Below are 16,871 nucleotides of genomic sequence, written 5' to 3'. Positions count from 1 at the left end.
ATGTGGTTTATGAGCAAGTTGAGATCAGTTGTACCAGATGTTCCTGAACTGGTTTTTCTTTCTGATAGAAACGTAAGTCTCCTCAAGTCAATACGTGAGGTCTTTCCATTGTCTCAGAATGGTGTTTGTATATATCATTTGTCTCAAAACGTGAAAGGGAATGTCAGTGGAGTCAATAGAGCAACTTGTGCGAAGAAGTTCCGAGCTTGTGCTCATGCTTATACAGAGAATGAATTCTTGACACTATATAGTGCTTTTAGGAAAATGTATCCAGATGCAGCCGACTATCTGGACAGAACTGTTGGTGAGGAGAAATGGGCAAGATGCTATTTTCCCGGAGACAGGTATAACATAGACACCACCAATTGTGCAGAATCTATCAATGGCGTTTTTGTAGAAGCAAGGAAATACTCGCTGTTACCAATGATTGATGTGATTATTGCAAAATTAGCTGAATGGTTTAACAAGTATAGGAAGGCGTCTAATGAAGTTTCTACGGCACATAAGCTTGTGCCATATGTGGAGAACGAAATGCATGTGAGATGTGTGGAAGCAAATACCTTGATGGTGCATGAGTTAAACAGCTACCATCTTGAGTACAATGTGATTGGGCGTGATGGCAAGGTTTATCTGGTTGATATGAGAAATAAAAGTTGCAGTTGCAAGAGGTTTGATATCGATAAGTATCCGTGTGTGCATGCAATAGCAGCTGCTATCTTTATGAGCGGGGATAGAGAGCTCCATCTACGTGAATTTTGTTCCCACTATTATTGGATGGAACATTGGTTGTTGGCTTACTGCAGGACAATCTATCCAGTCCCCCATAAAGATGACTGGGTTGTTCCTGACCATATCCGAGCAAAATGTATATTTCCTCCAGAAATAATTAAGAAAAAAGGACGCATCAACACAATTAGGCATCCATCAGTTGGAGAACATCGAGGGAGAGGAAGAGGAAGAAGAGGAGGAAGAGGACATTTTTGAATATTGAGAACACAAAAATCATATTTTCATAACATATACCTTATACTTCTATGACAACTATTACAACTAATGCTATATAGTTATAAGAAATTAACAAAAAAACATAATTTTATACATTTAGTTATCTATATGTGTCTTAAATGTCTTATTATTAACTATTTTCAAAAGTACAACTATAAAAATGTAATTTCTAGTACGATATAACTAATAAAATCGTTTTAGCTATGAAAGCACAACTCTGTGTAATAAAAAAAAATAGAGTACAACTTACCTACTTGGGTACAACTTTGTATATTATTTGACGGCGTGAAAAAAGTAATTAATTATTTTTATAATTATTTTGCTGGCGCTCGTGTAGTTTGACGGCGCTCGTGTAATTTGACGGCGCTCTTGTAATTTGACGGCGCACATGTGGTTTTTGGGCCTGAAAAATTCCTTTTGTTCTAGTTTCAACAACACTAGTTGTACGCAATAATACCAGTTGTACTAAAAAATCTGAAAACATAATTTAATTAAAACAGTAAACCTCCTAGTAGTTTTAACTAAAACCTGTTTCACCAAACATAAAAAACCTCCTACTAGTTTCAACCTAAACCATCTACAAGTTTCACCAAAAACCAATAACTAGTTTCAACAAAAACAAAAAAAAAACTTGTTTCTTCTACTTCTTTTTTTCAGCCTCTCGTTTCTTCCTTTCTCCTGGTGCATCATTTTTGTAAGGAGTGGATATATGCCTCGATGGTTTACCCTTTCTCCTATTCCTAATGAGCTCAGCCGTCCTTTTAGCCTCAGCACTCTTCCGCATACATATTTTGTAGCGTGGTTTCTTTGCTGGTGGTTCAGGAGTCTCCGCAGGTACAGGTGTAGGTGCGTTTGTGGTCTCCACTGCAGGTGCAGGTACGTCTGTGGTCTCCTCCGCAGGTACAGGTGCAGGTGTGTCCCTGGTCTCCTCCGCAGGTACAGGTGCAGGTGTGTCCCTGGTCTCCTCCGCAGGTACAGGTGCAGGTGCAGGTGCGTCCCTAGTCTCCTCTGCAGGTGTCTTCTCCATACCCTTATCACCTACATTGCAAAATAATTTTGTTTTTGAACATACACTTATGAGCGAGGAAAGAAATAAATATCTTTTTTTACCTCTTGCATTTGATCCTCCACCTGTTTCATACACTCTCCCCACATCTTCATACTGAAAATCCATAAAATCTGAATCTCTCCTTTGATCAGCTATTTTCATTTCTACAGACTTCAGTCTTGTGTCCATCTCATGAACCTTCTCATTAATCTTCCTAAACCCTTCTTCCATTTTCTCGTTAATCTTTATAAACCCTTCTTCCATCTTCTTCAACACATCCTCACTTCCTACCGCTTCAGTATCTGTCGGTTTGGGCAATGGCTGGTCTTCTCGGGATTTAACATCTAATAGGTACAGATCCTTCAAGTGTATCTTCTTCTTTTGTTGGACTAAAATCGTGTGCCAACTATCAACAACAGGGTCAGAAACATCATCATCCTCTCCTACTTCGAAGTCATCCCATACATGCTCGTCTAGGATGTCAAGCAAGAGTTTGGCTTCTCCATCTTCAGGTACCAAGATACTGATAATATCCTGTTTAACGAAAAACAAAAATTAAATTAAACTAAATCTCTAATAATGTATAAATATAAAATGAAAGGAGACTCCTAAACCTTTGTATCTCCAAGCACTTCATAAATATCAGCTAAAGAAAATCCTGTTTTGCCTGTTCTCTTAAACTTCCACTTGCACATTTTTGGACAATCACCATCTGCATTCCCAACTTTTTCTTGAAATGCTGCTTTTAGAACCGGGATAGATTCAAACGCCAAAATCTGCACATATAATCGTACTAGTTATGCCAGTTCTACCAATAATACCAGTTCAACTAGTTGTACCCGAAACACGAGTTGTACCAATACTACTACCTATACACTATATCAAGTTGAACCAAGAATACTAGTTGTACTAATACTACGATTTTTAGTTGTACAAGTTATACTGAATTTAAAACATATAACATTACCTCTAAAGGCAATATGAACCCCGGAAAAGTCCAATTCCCTCGAACAGATCCTCAAAATGATCCACCAGATGTGCAACCTCAGCTAAGACGTCATCAAAAGTGAAACGACCCCAGGGAAACGTTTCACACAGATCCAGATCATCCACCACTCGGAGAATGAATGGGTCTATGGATCCACCATATTTCTTGGACTTTCCTTTGATGACAGTTGCTAAGAAGAAAAGTACAACCATCTTCAACCGATCAGTACAACCTTCAATGAAATCCATTGATTCCAGCTTCTCACGCACCTCTTTGACCTCAATATTGGTCTTTCCAAACTGCTCCTCCACAAAATACATACTCCCTAACTGCTCATAGTCGGCTGGATAATGGTGGCAGAATAATCCTGAAAGAAGGCCGTGTTCTCTGATTGAATACCGAACAGGCACACCATTCACAACAAACCAACACTGCCGCTGCTTGTCTGTCACTGCTGTTCGGAGAAGCAACATCCACATTCCCATTAACATTCTATTCTTCTGGATAAACATGTGGACAATATGCTTGAATTGTGGGTGGTTCTCAAACCAGTTTATCTCTGAGATATCAAGCCTCTTGAAGACTTCCATGAAATTAAAGGTTTCACACCTTGATTGAAGCTTCGGGTATAACCGATACTCGCTTTGCTTGAAGAATAAACCTCGAGGTTCCATCGGTATTGAGACGTCCTCTTGCTGCAATCAAAACGCATAGGATAAGTGAATATAAGTGTATTGGTACAACTAGTATTCTTGGTACAACCAAAACCAAAAAATAAGTTGTACGCGATAATTCCAGTTGTACTAAACTACATTTCGTTCAACCACAAGCAAAAATCAGTTGTACGCGATAATTCCAGTTGTACTAAACTACATTTCGTTCAACCACAAGCAAATATCAGTTGTACGCGATAATTCCAGTTGTACTAAACTACATTTCGTTCAACCACAAGCACAAATCAGTTGTACGCGATAATTCCAGTTGTACTAACCGGTAGACCACAAGCAAAACTCAATTGTACACGATAATTCTAGTTGTACTAAACTACATACCGGTTGTAATGGATCAACATTTGAATTTGAACCCAATCCTTCTTCTGATGCAGTAGCATACTCAGCCTCAGATCTCTCTGGTTGAGAAGGTGAACCCCTAGTCGACATCCTCCAAAAATTCTGAAACAAAAAATCAGAAATCAGTTGGGGTTTAGGGTTGAGGGAAGAAAATCATAAATTCAGGTTTTAATTACTCTTAAGCCTAGAAGATACCTGTTCGGCGATGACGGAAGTGTGAAACGGCGGTGGTGGCAAGCCTAAAACGGCGACGGCGACGACCCTAATCTGAAGGGTGAACAGTGGAGAGTGAGTGCGAGTGAGTGGCGGTGAGCGAAGAGTGTGGGGATTTAATTGAAGAGGAAGAAGATGATGGAAGAAGACGAAAATGATGGAAGAAGATGATGAATCGAAGAGTCCGAAAATGATGGAGTATGGAGAAAATGGAATCGATCGAAGAGGGGAGACGAAGGAGGCGGGAATAGATCCAATTTTGGAGGGGGTGGGGTTTAGGTTTAGGTTTGCTTTCTGGTTTAATTAAATTGGTTGGTTTAAAGGTTGGTTTAAAATAATTAAATTGGTTTAGTTTAATCATTTCGGTTAATTAAATTGGATCTGGTTTGAGTCCGGTTGGATATGTAATTTGGTTATTCATTAATGGTTTTTTGGTCTTTTTATACCCTTTTGTATTAAAAAGAAAATCAAAAACAAAATCTAGAGATAGAAAGAGTATATGAGAATTTCTTATAAGGGAGAGGAGTATGTGAGGTTAAGCTCCATGATTTTTTGTGCTTCATACGAAGATTTCTCTCTTTTGAAATATTAGGAGTGTTTCTAAAGAGGTTGCTGAATATCAGAATATGTATGCAACCTTAATAAGAAAAATATAAACTGAAATCATTGCTACCATTTGTGAAAAATATGCGACGACCCATTATAGTTTTCAGATATATTCAAGCATCTTCTCTAATTGATACAAAGTACGATTACCAAAAAAAATTGATTTAAAACGAAACATTATGACATGGTTATGTTAATTGATTAAAAACATTAACCGAAAACAAATTTAGTAATAAAATCTGCACGTTTTATTATATTTAGTTATTTAAGTAGTTTCAAATGGTATATTTACACACTATTAAAGTCGTTAACTCCATAAAACATTTGTCATAACTACGAAATTTTATATTTCATAATGAAGATCTAAAGAATACATTAATATTTTAAAACCTTAAGAAAAAAAATAAATTTAATTTCTAATAATTTTTCATCATATGCATTTCTACAATATTAAATATGAACATATTGTATATATACTGTATATATTCAAAATACAGATTATAACCTAAAACTAATTTTAAAACAAATCAATGAAAAAACCTGGGCATAGCCCGGAGCCAACCCTAGTTAGATGTAATAATGACTGAGCACTCTTAACTTCCCAACGAGTTCTTCAGCTGACGTTCCTCACTTCAATCACTTTTCAGCCACAAAAACATCACCACAAAGCTGCATTGTTCTCTTGATTGGATTGATTAATTCATTTGATTTGATCATACACGAAACCCTTTATTATTCTAGTTGCAACGCAGCAATTTGAGCTATAACTTTTTTTTGTTACAAGTTTTCTTGGTCATTGTAGAAATGCTTCTACTACTATGTTTTCTCTATAGAAATTGTAATAGATATAGAGCGAGGGTAGCCTAAAATTTATAGAAAAATTGTATTTTTCTATAACGAAATTAAGAAGAAAATAACCCCATTTTAAGTTTGATTAGAAAGAAAAAAAATTATTTGTAGGTGTCTAACTGGGCAAGAATGCAAGATTCGTTGATTAATAAAAATATTATTCTGCACAAAAAAAAATATATATATTATTTTGTTGACTTTACTTTTTTTACTTTTGTTGTAATAGTTGTAATTATCAGTTCGTATATCTGTGCCTCTTTAAATTCTAAATATCTATAGACCAACATAATTATCCTCTAATATCTCTCTCTATATATTATTATTTGCAATCCTCCAAGAAGAATCTCACTTACCCTTAAACCTCTCTTCTCTAGCTAAAAGAAAAAAAAAATCCTCTCTTCTCTGTTTTTGTGTCTGTTTCTATCTCTATCTCTTCCACTCTTGTCGAAAATGGGAGGTAGTAAGAAGCATGCTAAAACCTCTACTTCTCTTGCCATTGTCGAAACAAATTCTCACGAAAATAAAGTTGTCCCCATTGAAGCACCGATTGTGTCCTCTTACAATGACAGGATCAGGCCGTTGCTTGACACCGTAGACAGGTTGAGGAACCTGAACGTGATGAGAGAAGGGATTCAGCTTCCCACCATTGTTGTGGTTGGAGACCAGTCCTCGGGGAAGTCAAGTGTGCTCGAGTCCCTTGCTGGAATCAGTTTGCCTCGTGGGCAAGGAATCTGCACGAGGGTTCCTCTTGTCATGAGGCTTCAACGAAGCTCAAGCCCTGAACCTGAGATCTGGCTTGAATTTGGGGACAAAGTTGTTCATACGGATGAGAAACACATAGCTGAAGCTATATGTGCTGCAACGGATGTTATAGCTGGTATGTTCTGCCTCTCTCCATACTGTTAAATATGTTACTGTTAAAACCTGCAAGAGCAATCGATTCTGAAAATGAAAATGTCACTTCATCTGAAACACGGACATTCAAAACGAGCTATCTAGTTATGTAAAAGTCCCTGAAAAATAACTGAATATTTGGGACTAGATGTATTGTATGATTCTGTAACTCCTAGTGGGACTTTAGTGATCTGTTATTTCTCATGCTGGTACACGAGTTTTGCTATTTGAATATCTGGTTTATGCTTAAGACTAACAATTAGAAGTCTTGACTGTGATAAGTACCTTGTGAATATTGATGTTGCAGGATCTGGAAAAGGGGTTTCAGACACTACGCTGACGCTGCATGTCAAGAAGGATGGTGTTCCTGATCTGACAATGGTTGATCTCCCAGGGATAACCCGAGTTCCAGTGAACGGACAGCCAGAAAACATCTATGAGCAGATCTCTGCGATGATCATGAAGTACATAGAGCCTCAGGAGTCAATCATCCTCAATGTTCTGTCAGCTACGGTCGACTTCACCACCTGCGGATCAATTCGAATGTCTAGACAAGTTGACAAAACCGGTGAACGGACTCTAGCTGTTGTAACAAAGGCAGACATGGCTTCTGAAGGTCTTTTACAAAAAGTCACTGCAGATGATGTGAGTATCGGGCTCGGTTACGTCTGTGTCAGAAACCGGATAGGAGAGGAAACATATGAAGAAGCTAGGATGCAGGAAGAGCTGCTCTTCAGTACTCATCCACTGCTAAGCTTGATTGATGATGAGATCGTGGGCATCCCTGTGTTAGCTCAGAAGCTAATGCTTATCCAAGCAACAATGATCGGCCGTTGTTTACCTGAGATTGTTCGCAAGATAAACCAGAAGATGGAAACTGCTGTGCTAGAGTTGAAAAAACTGCCAACGGTAATGGCTTCTACTGGAGAAGCGTTGATGGCACTGATGGATATAATCAATTCTGCGAAAGAGTCTCTCCTAAGAATTCTAGTCCAAGGAGATTTCTCTGAGTACCCAGATGAGCAAAAGATGCATTGTACTGCTCGCTTAGCTGAAATGTTAAGCCAATTCTCAGATAATTTGCAAGCACAGCCCAAGGATGTGACAGAGTTCTTGATGGATGAGATCAAGATCCTTGATGAATGCAAATGTGTCGGCCTACCAAATTTCATCCCGAGATCGGCGTTCTTAGCTATTCTCTCCCAGCACGTGGATGGAATACATGGCAAGCCGGTTGATTTCATCAAGAAGATATGGGACTACGTTGAAATGGTGCTCTCATCAGTTCTCAACAAATATTCTGAAAACTTCCCACAGATTCAATCGTCCATCAAACGAGCCGGTCGCAATCTCATTTGCAAGATGAAGGAAAAATCCGTGGAGAGAGTGATTGAGATCGTAGAGATGGAGAAGCTCACAGATTACACATGTAACCCAGAGTACATGACGTCTTGGACGGAGAAGACAGGTGCACAGCAAAACTTCATTAAAGCTGTGTTGAACGATGAGAAAAAACCTGAGAATTTCTCTCTAACTGGATTCGGGAATGTGAAGATTTCGCATCTGCGAAAATATCACGCTCATCTGCTGCAGCAGGCGTTCGACATGAAGATGAGGATCACATCGTACTGGACAATCGTCCTTCGGAGGATTGTTGACAACCTTGCGCTGTATCTTCAATTCTCGGTGAAGAATCTCGTCAACAGTCAGTTTCAGAAGGAGATCGTGGCGGAAATGGTGGATTTCAGAGGAGGCGGAGGAATTGAGAGAATGCTGGCGGAGTCGCCGTCGATGGCGAGCAAGCGGGAGAAGCTTAAGAACAGCATCAAGCTCTTGAAGGAGTCCAAGGACGTCGTGGCCGCCATCGTCGATCAGAACTCTGGCTATGGAGATCGTTGATGGATTGCTTTTTTTTTTTTTCTTTTTCTGGCTTTGGCGATGTTGGGTTGGGCTTTTAGGGTTTTTGGGTGGGGTTTTTTTTTGGAGTTGGGCCCTCGTGTTTTTTGAATTTCGGATAATCTCGGCTATGTTATAATGTAATATATTTTGTGTTGTAAACTTGTAATGCCCAAGCTACAATTAATCTTCTTGTTAATGTGGCGCTGCCGTTGAAATGAATTTCATGTTTAATTTTCATTAAAACTTAAGGTGGAAAAGAACTTACTGCAGCAAAGTTTTGTTTTTTTATATAAGTTTACGGCGGTAAAGTTGGTCTATACTTAACAGACTACAAATATTGTTCTGCCATTTTCATGAAACCAAGGATTCGTGAAACTGTTGCGAGTTATGGTTTAGGTTATAAATGTTGGTTGCTTATTGTTTTCCAGAACTGATCCGGAAGGCTGCAAGCGAAAGCTAAAAATATGCCCGGTTAATGCGGCTACAGGATGTACTTTTTGTGACGAAAAGTTGGAAAGTAGGAATCATCTTTTCTTGTCCTTACACAGGGGCGGAGGCAATAAACATGTTATGGGGTCATGTGCTTTCTATTACTTTTTTTTAAAAATAATTTAATTATATTTAATCTAAATAATTTTAGTTTAGTAATAAAAAAATAAAAAGTTATTTCTAACTAATTTTTTTTCTTATTTAAAAAATTAGGTCTTCAACTAATTTTTGTTCTAAATTTGCCACTGTTAGTACGTGGTATCATGAAAGCAAACTTCACTTGGGTCTAGTCGGATATAATGCTACAAACGTCGAGCAATCCAGTCAACTCTACAAGATCATTCATGTTTCATGTAGAACTGCGAAAATCCAATTGAAATCACGAATATAAAATAACAATATTATAAACGATATGTTAAGGTAAGAGATTAGAACGAGAGTTAGAAAAACGATTGAAAACAGACGAAAATACGGAGTCGAGATATGATCTCTTTCCTTAACTCAATAAATCGCCCGTAATGTGTGACGGTTTGTTACGATTTTTGAATCCCAGGATACAACCGTGATGAGACTATTACGCAACACCCGTAATAGAATCTGCGAACTGAAATTATACTACGCTATAGCTCTCGAGACACTTACGATATTAAGACGAGTAGGATTTGCTGGAAAGAATTATTTGCTGTGTGTTTAGTGTATTCGAGAATTCGATAATTTAGAATGAGAGAAGAGGGCGTCTATTTATACTGTAAGGTTCAGCTTGATTCGCAAGGAATAAGCTTTGGCCAAAAAGGAATATTCACGAAATATTCTCCTTTTTCCGCAAGTAAAAGGGTTCGGAAATCTTCCGTTATTATCTGGACGCAATCTTTTATTTTCTAAGATTTATCCTTTCAATATGCAAAAAATATTTCGCAGGAACTAAGAAGCCCACGACCCACGCCCAGCTACATAGAGCCCAAGAGCCCAAGAGCCAACTAAAAAATGCAATGAGCCCGACACCGGCACCGGCACCGGCGACGGCGACGGCGGCAGCGCGCATAGGTGTTTTTGCATAATACCATTTTACTTCCACAATGCTGTTGACCCTTATTGTGAGAAGGCCATATATATATAAGAGATTTTTCTCCTTGGTGAGCACTGTGGGACAAATACACTTCCACTAAAATTCCACTTTTAGTTATAGCCAATAGGAACATTTCATTTCCATAGACTCAAACACAAATCTCAAATGAATTTATAAAGCTCATTTGCTTATTAAACTTCATTTTTTATTCACACACAAACTCAATATTACAAGTCCAAATGCTTATTAATATTGGGTTCCAACAATCCCCCACATGAATATAAATGACTATACATATGCAGACTCGATTAACTATGAAGACTAGACTCAAACTAGACTACAGACTCGACAAAGAGATTTTTCGAGAGTATAAGCAAAAACTAACTGTGTCTGAGGAAGTAGCGTTTTTCAGTGTTGAACTACTCATTGTTAATATCTGTCGGATTTACTCTCCAGGAAGTGAACATGATGTCTTGAACCGCCCGGATTTTGGTGTAAATCAAATCAACAGATATAACCCAGCTTCGTCTTCTCGTAGCATTCAGTTCTCTATTGTGTTCATTGTGGCCTTGAACGTGCCTGGTTTATCATGAGTGAACTTGGAGAGTATAGCCTTGTCTTCGTTCTCCTAGAAACGGCCTCATTTCACACTCACTAGGTGATTGCCAAGTACCTGTCACATACACAGAAAATATCCTGTTATACTCTATATACATGTATATGAAAGCTATGGTCTTATCTAATTAAAAGCCATAAAGCTTAACCTTACATAATTACAGGAAGCACTGTTTATCATCATGGAAATTGAGCATTTTACAGTGTTTTTCTCAGATTCTGCTTGAATTAGTTGTCCCTTTGAACCAACCTCTTGGGATCTCCAATCTCGTAGGTGGGGTTTCCATCAAACATCCTCTTTTATGATAGGCAATAAGCCCATTCCCTTAGATGGTTTAATGATTTGATCTTGCGGCAAGCTTTTGGTGAACGGATCCACTAAATTTTCCGCTGACTTGATGTAATCAACCGTGAGTACACCACTTGAGATCAGATGCCTAATGGTCTTATGTCGTCTTCGTATGTGACGAGACTTGCCATTATACAGATTATTCAGTGCCCGAGAAATAGCCGACTGACTATCACAGTGTACACATAATGCTGGCACTGGTTTTTCCCACATTGGGATATCTTCCAGGAAGTTCCGAAGCCACTCTGCTTCTTCTGCTGCTTTGTCTAAAGCTATGAACTCTGACTCCATGGTTGATCGGGCCAGGAGTGTCTGTTTGGAAGATTTCCAGGATACTGCTGCTCCAGTGAGTATAAAGACATATCCACTTGTGGATTTGGAATTTCTTAGAGAGTGACTTCTCATTTTTCTTCGCTGTGTTTCATATTTCCCAAAAGTCGTTTATATTTAAAACATATTAAATAACATTTGACTGATTTATCACAATTTTTCTAAACGAAGATACATTTTGAAATAAATAAATACATATTCGCATATAATCTATAAAATATGTTCATATATGTCACATTTTGATGAATAATTTAAAAACATAAAATTAATGTATCTATTCATAATTGTATGTATTCCTCATCGACACTTTCTTCATTATACATGCCTAATTATAATTGCGTTGAATTTATAACTGCAAATATGAGGCAATTTTAATACACAATCCAATTCTTAAACTAATAACATACCATTTGGCCCAAAATTATTAACACTGTACCCACACATAATGTCAATTATCAACATTGTAAAATTCGACCCATTAAACTTAACAATATGCTCAATTAAATTAAAATATTAAAAAACGTTCAGACATGCAGGTTAAATCATCTTGGAATAAATAAGTCTTATTTATTATACAGTATAATTATCCCTATTAAATGGTTCATCACATTTCCAATTGACAAAGCATATTCTCTAATATTTATGTTTGATATTTTTTCTTTTTTTATATCAAAAAATATATTTATATCACTAATTAAGTTAAACAATGTACCTATATATTTGGTAGCTGTTTATATTTCCTATTTTAAATTGAAAAAACTATTTTGTTAAATGAACAATATTAATTAGATTTAGTTCTTCATATTTATAACTAGCGAAGTTAATGGTGTAATATATTTGTTTCCACCTTCTTCCACTTATTTTTATAGTTTATTTTATTAGGATATATTCGTATACAATAAACAAATATTTCTTAACTGGTTTGGTATGGTAGTTTAAAAACCCTAGATAATACTAACTATATATTGGATTCAGACTGTGGATGAAAGTTTATCATATTACTTCTTAATACAGTCCATTTGCTCAATTGTTTGTTCTGAAAAGTAACATGCCAGGTTTTTAGTTTTTCTCGATAATTTTAGTTTTACTACTTAAGGTTTACACTTACATATGTTTTGTTTTTTTACCAGAAATTATGGATTACCATCTTCCTTTGTCGCTTGGCGAAACTGACGTCAGACACGGTAAAATCATTACGAAAAGCAAATTTATGGCTTGGATGGAAGGTAACCAGAAGTACCAAAATGGTCGACACATTCTATACAGTGAAGTTCCTACCAAATTTGTGTGGAATGCCAGACTTAAAGAATGAAGACTCAGAAAACGTGGTGTTGGTCAATCCGGGGTACTTAAAAAGTGTCCAATTGAAGATTCCGAGCTTTTTTACTTGTGGTTGTTGTTGCACATCGTAAGAGTTCCTACATCTTATGATGATATTAAGACTGTTGATGGTGTTACTCATCTCACATTCAAAGAAGCTTGTCTTGCTAGAGCATTTGTCCCATTTGAAGATCAATGATTCCTTTATCTTTTTAAGTATTCAATATTAAGTTTATTGATAATTATTTTTATTTTTCATAACATTTTGGCTTTTATATGTAGCCAAAATATTTAATAACGATGTGCATTTTACGAAAAGTGAAATGGAATAACTCTTTCAATATTTATTTACTACTTATAGCTTCATCTCTGTCTGTTTATATATCATCTTCGCATATAATCTACATCTCCATGTTTAGAAGTAAACGCAAATTATATAATTTGGCCCATACAATATTGTATGAATATATATTTGATAAACCCACAAAGCTTTAGGTAGTTATATAACAAATTCATTATATTGTTGTACGCTTTAATGATAAACTGACATTCTTTATGCAATAACTCATCGATACTTAATTTAAACATATGATATTTTCATTAATACTATTAAGGTATGTGTACAACTATAATAGAATATTTTTGTATATTTATAGTATTAAATGTAATAAGTGTTTAAAAGACATATATCTAAGTATTTATTCGTACGATATTTAACAATATCATATAAATTCCAAATTATGTTCTACTCTTATTCAGTGATTTTTTAAATTTTCTTAAATATTATAGGCGTTGTTATTATAATATTCACTTTACTATCCTGAGTATCTTACCTATATTCTCTAAATCATACATCGTCGGAGATTAAAAATTTATTCACCACTATTTAAGTAATATTTTAGAAGGCATACAGTAAAGTTATAATTACTATTGTTTGATATTATGTTTGGCTACGACTACATTTCTGATTTGAACATTCATACATCAGACTTGAAGATTCGAGTTAAGATCGTTCGGAAGTGGAAGGAATGGATTCAACATGACGGTGTCACTCTTATGCTTATTTTGTCTGATCCAAATGTTACTTCAATATAATAGCTTACTATATGAATTTATTTTTTGTTGCGTATACTACTGAACTAATATTATATTTGCTCATAAACTTTTTTATTTGTATTGTGTTAGGGACATACTATTGAAGCCCGAGTGAACAAAAAATTCATTAATCATTTTGATTGTTTGCTGGTTGAAAATCCATGGTAGGATATTGAAGATTTTGGAGTAATCCTTAGCCGTGAAGACAATTCAGCATCAATGAGTATTCATATAATGTTATTTATTGTGTCTACAGTCGTCACAAAAATTGAGAAATTTTCAAGTTAGTTAACCTCTGTCTAATTTTGAATATATTTAACTCCATATGCTTATGTATGAGAAATTTTTATTTAATTTGCAGCTATCCAAACAAGCTTGATGGGAACAAGATGTATTTTTTTAGGATAAAATTGTAATTTTTAATATTTAGATTCTGTATTTTTCTGTTTTATGGTAACTTATTATGCTATAATTTCTCGATATAATTATTTCTGATTGATTCTCTCTTGTGTTATACCTATTATTTTAAAAATCAAATGATTACATACATATAATTACAATTTATGTTCAATTAATATATTGTACGTTAATGTATATAAAACATGTGTTCATAACTGCACTACAAAGCGTATGCATGCTATGAAATAAACAGTCATAACGTTAGTTTTTTAACTTCTCAATAGTAATGATTTGTCTTGGTAATCGATTGGGGTTGCAATACTAATGAAACCATATAATAAATTGAATAAATATGATTTATTATATGATGACGATAATAACCAGTAATTCGAAGTATACATATGCATTAATTTTTTATATATATATTTGATATTCTTTGATAATATAGAAATATATAATGTATATGTTAATTATTTTTGTTGTTGTTTAACTATAACAACTTCGTCTGTTCTTTTTATTTATTAATTACTAAAAAACTTATAGTAAGATACATTATGTCACTGATGCTACATATGTGAGATACTACATTTTATTTTTCTGCATGGTAATCATTACACTAAAGATCAATGCATTTTATATTTCAATTTAGGATAACCAATATAATAAATGAATCGTCGCCATTTAATATAATTTTATATTGTTAGGTGTGAAACGGTTATTATATAAGATAGAAACTAAAAACAGTAATCATAAACTACTTTTTCACTCCTCACATATGATAACGAACTAAGTCTTATTTTATTTCAGTCATCCGAGTGATTTTTATTCGATATCTAAAATGTATAACCAATAATTATACTATCAACTCTAATGTATTAAATGTGAAAATGAATTTTCGCTCCAGTATGAAATATAAATTTTATATCATGTAAACTACTTTCAGTCCTAACATAGGAAAACACATATTTATGTATATATTTTGGAATATGAATCTAAAAAAACATTTGTCATAAATTAATACAATATAGAAAAGTATGTTGCATTCAATGTATATAAACGTCATTAGTTGCTACGATAGGTGTAATCATTATTTTTGTTGTTTAACAAGAAAACCAAACCTCTGCCAATTAGAAGAAGTTATCCTTTTCGTTTTTGACGACGGTTTCACTTTATTTGTATTCTATTTCAGATCACTATTGCTTAACAGAACAAACAAAATTTCAAAACACGAACTTCTCGAATTATGTCTTACCATGACTTAGTTAGTAAGCTTAACCCATGGGAAGAAAATCTGGTGATAATGTCGTTATTTACAAAAAATGGATTGAGAAAGACAGCCGTGGTCGGGATCGTGTCGAATTCATATTTGCCGACGAAGAGGTGAATAAGTTGATCTTTTATGCTAGATGAATTTTTGGTGCATGCAAGTAAAAGGTTTTGCTCTAATAGTTTTTGTATATTATAATCTGTAATCATTCTAGGGCTGTAAAATTCATGCGTCTGCTCATAACTGGATCCATGAATATTTCAAGAATGAATGTCACGAAGGAAAATAGTTCGAAATTCGCAATTTTATTGTCAGATCTTCAGACTGGAACAATTGGAAAGAACGCCCAACTAAACATCCTTACAAAATCCTTCTTACTCGAGATACTACGCTTGACTTTATACGCGATGAGCCAGTATCTAATTGGTATTTCTTGAATTGAATCAAATTCGGAGGTATTGTGAAGAGGAAAGTGGATCATCCTATTGGTAATATTTTATTTTCATTATTGATTTATTTAGTTTATTTGTTCGTAATAATAATTAGTCCATTATATGTTAGGGAGTCATAATGTTATTTTAACTTCTATTCTTTTTTAAAAAAAAATAGACTTGGTTGGTGTGATCGATTTTGTTGGTGAAATATCCATTGACAATGACTTTCACTCTATTTCAAGAATCCAGCCAAAGAAAGTTCTTGAATTTTATATAAGAGATCTCCAGTAAGTGTATTTTCTATATGTTATGCAAATTCATTTTTATATGTATTATTCATTGGTAAAAAGTCTACGGTTCTACGGAGAAGAAGAAAGAAAGAAAAAGAAACGCGAAACCGTTTTTTCTCCCTCGCTGACGGCTCTTCACGCGATAAAGAGAAAACCGTTTTTTCATCACAATCTCCGGCCGACGTCGGCTCTAGCGTCGGCTGTACTCTTGTTTCTCTTGTTTATAGGTTATTAGGATTTCTCTTTGTAATAAAGTCCAGATGTTGATTACCAAAGAGATCTCTTTGGTGATTCATCTTCAATGCCTTTGTGTTTTTCTCTCTCTTAGAGAGTGCTTCTCCGACCCTAATCCGGCAACTCTGCATCGATTCTGTGTCGGCTTCAGTCTGTTAATGTTCTTCCAAAACATTTTATGTCCATTCATTTTCGTAACGGTTCAAATATGGGATCCAGGCATATTTACTACCGATTCATATGATGAGAATCTGAGTATTTGGAAAATTATACTCTGGCTGCTCTTAAATCTGATCGACTGTGATCCGATCAAAACATCGATTCCCAAAACCAATGGCAGATCTGAAGCCCATAGTTGATTCGATCAATATGACATCGCAATCCATTTCACAAACTACATGGCTTGTTATT

At 35.3% G+C, this 16,871-nt stretch overlaps 1 protein-coding gene across 1 annotated transcript; it reads left to right on the top strand.

Moving 5' to 3' along the window:
- The first annotated feature begins 6,022 nt into the window (after positions 1-6,022).
- Positions 6,023-8,574, top strand: LOC18009493 (dynamin-related protein 4C). The gene is made up of 2 exons (XM_006392093.2): positions 6,023-6,656; positions 6,981-8,574. Exons 1-2 carry the CDS (start codon positions 6,230-6,232, stop codon positions 8,570-8,572), a joined length of 2,019 nt encoding a protein of 672 aa, XP_006392155.1. The 5' UTR covers positions 6,023-6,229; the 3' UTR covers positions 8,573-8,574.
- The last annotated feature ends 8,297 nt before the right edge of the window (positions 8,575-16,871 follow it).

The sequence above is a fragment of the Eutrema salsugineum genome, unplaced genomic scaffold (genome assembly GCF_000478725.1).
Source record: "Eutrema salsugineum unplaced genomic scaffold, Eutsalg1_0 scaffold_8, whole genome shotgun sequence".
Taxonomy (NCBI): Eukaryota; Viridiplantae; Streptophyta; class Magnoliopsida; order Brassicales; family Brassicaceae; genus Eutrema; species Eutrema salsugineum.
This window is presented reverse-complemented; position numbering and strand designations above follow the sequence as displayed.

Bases quoted from the DNA above. Each gene is read 5' to 3' on its own strand.
- LOC18009493 (XM_006392093.2), top strand. From the start codon at position 6,230: ATGGGAGGTAGTAAGAAGCATGCTAAAACCTCTACTTCTCTTGCCATT. The intron at 6,657-6,980 runs GTATGTTCTGCC...TTGATGTTGCAG, and splicing joins TGCAACGGATGTTATAGCTG to GATCTGGAAAAGGGGTTTCA.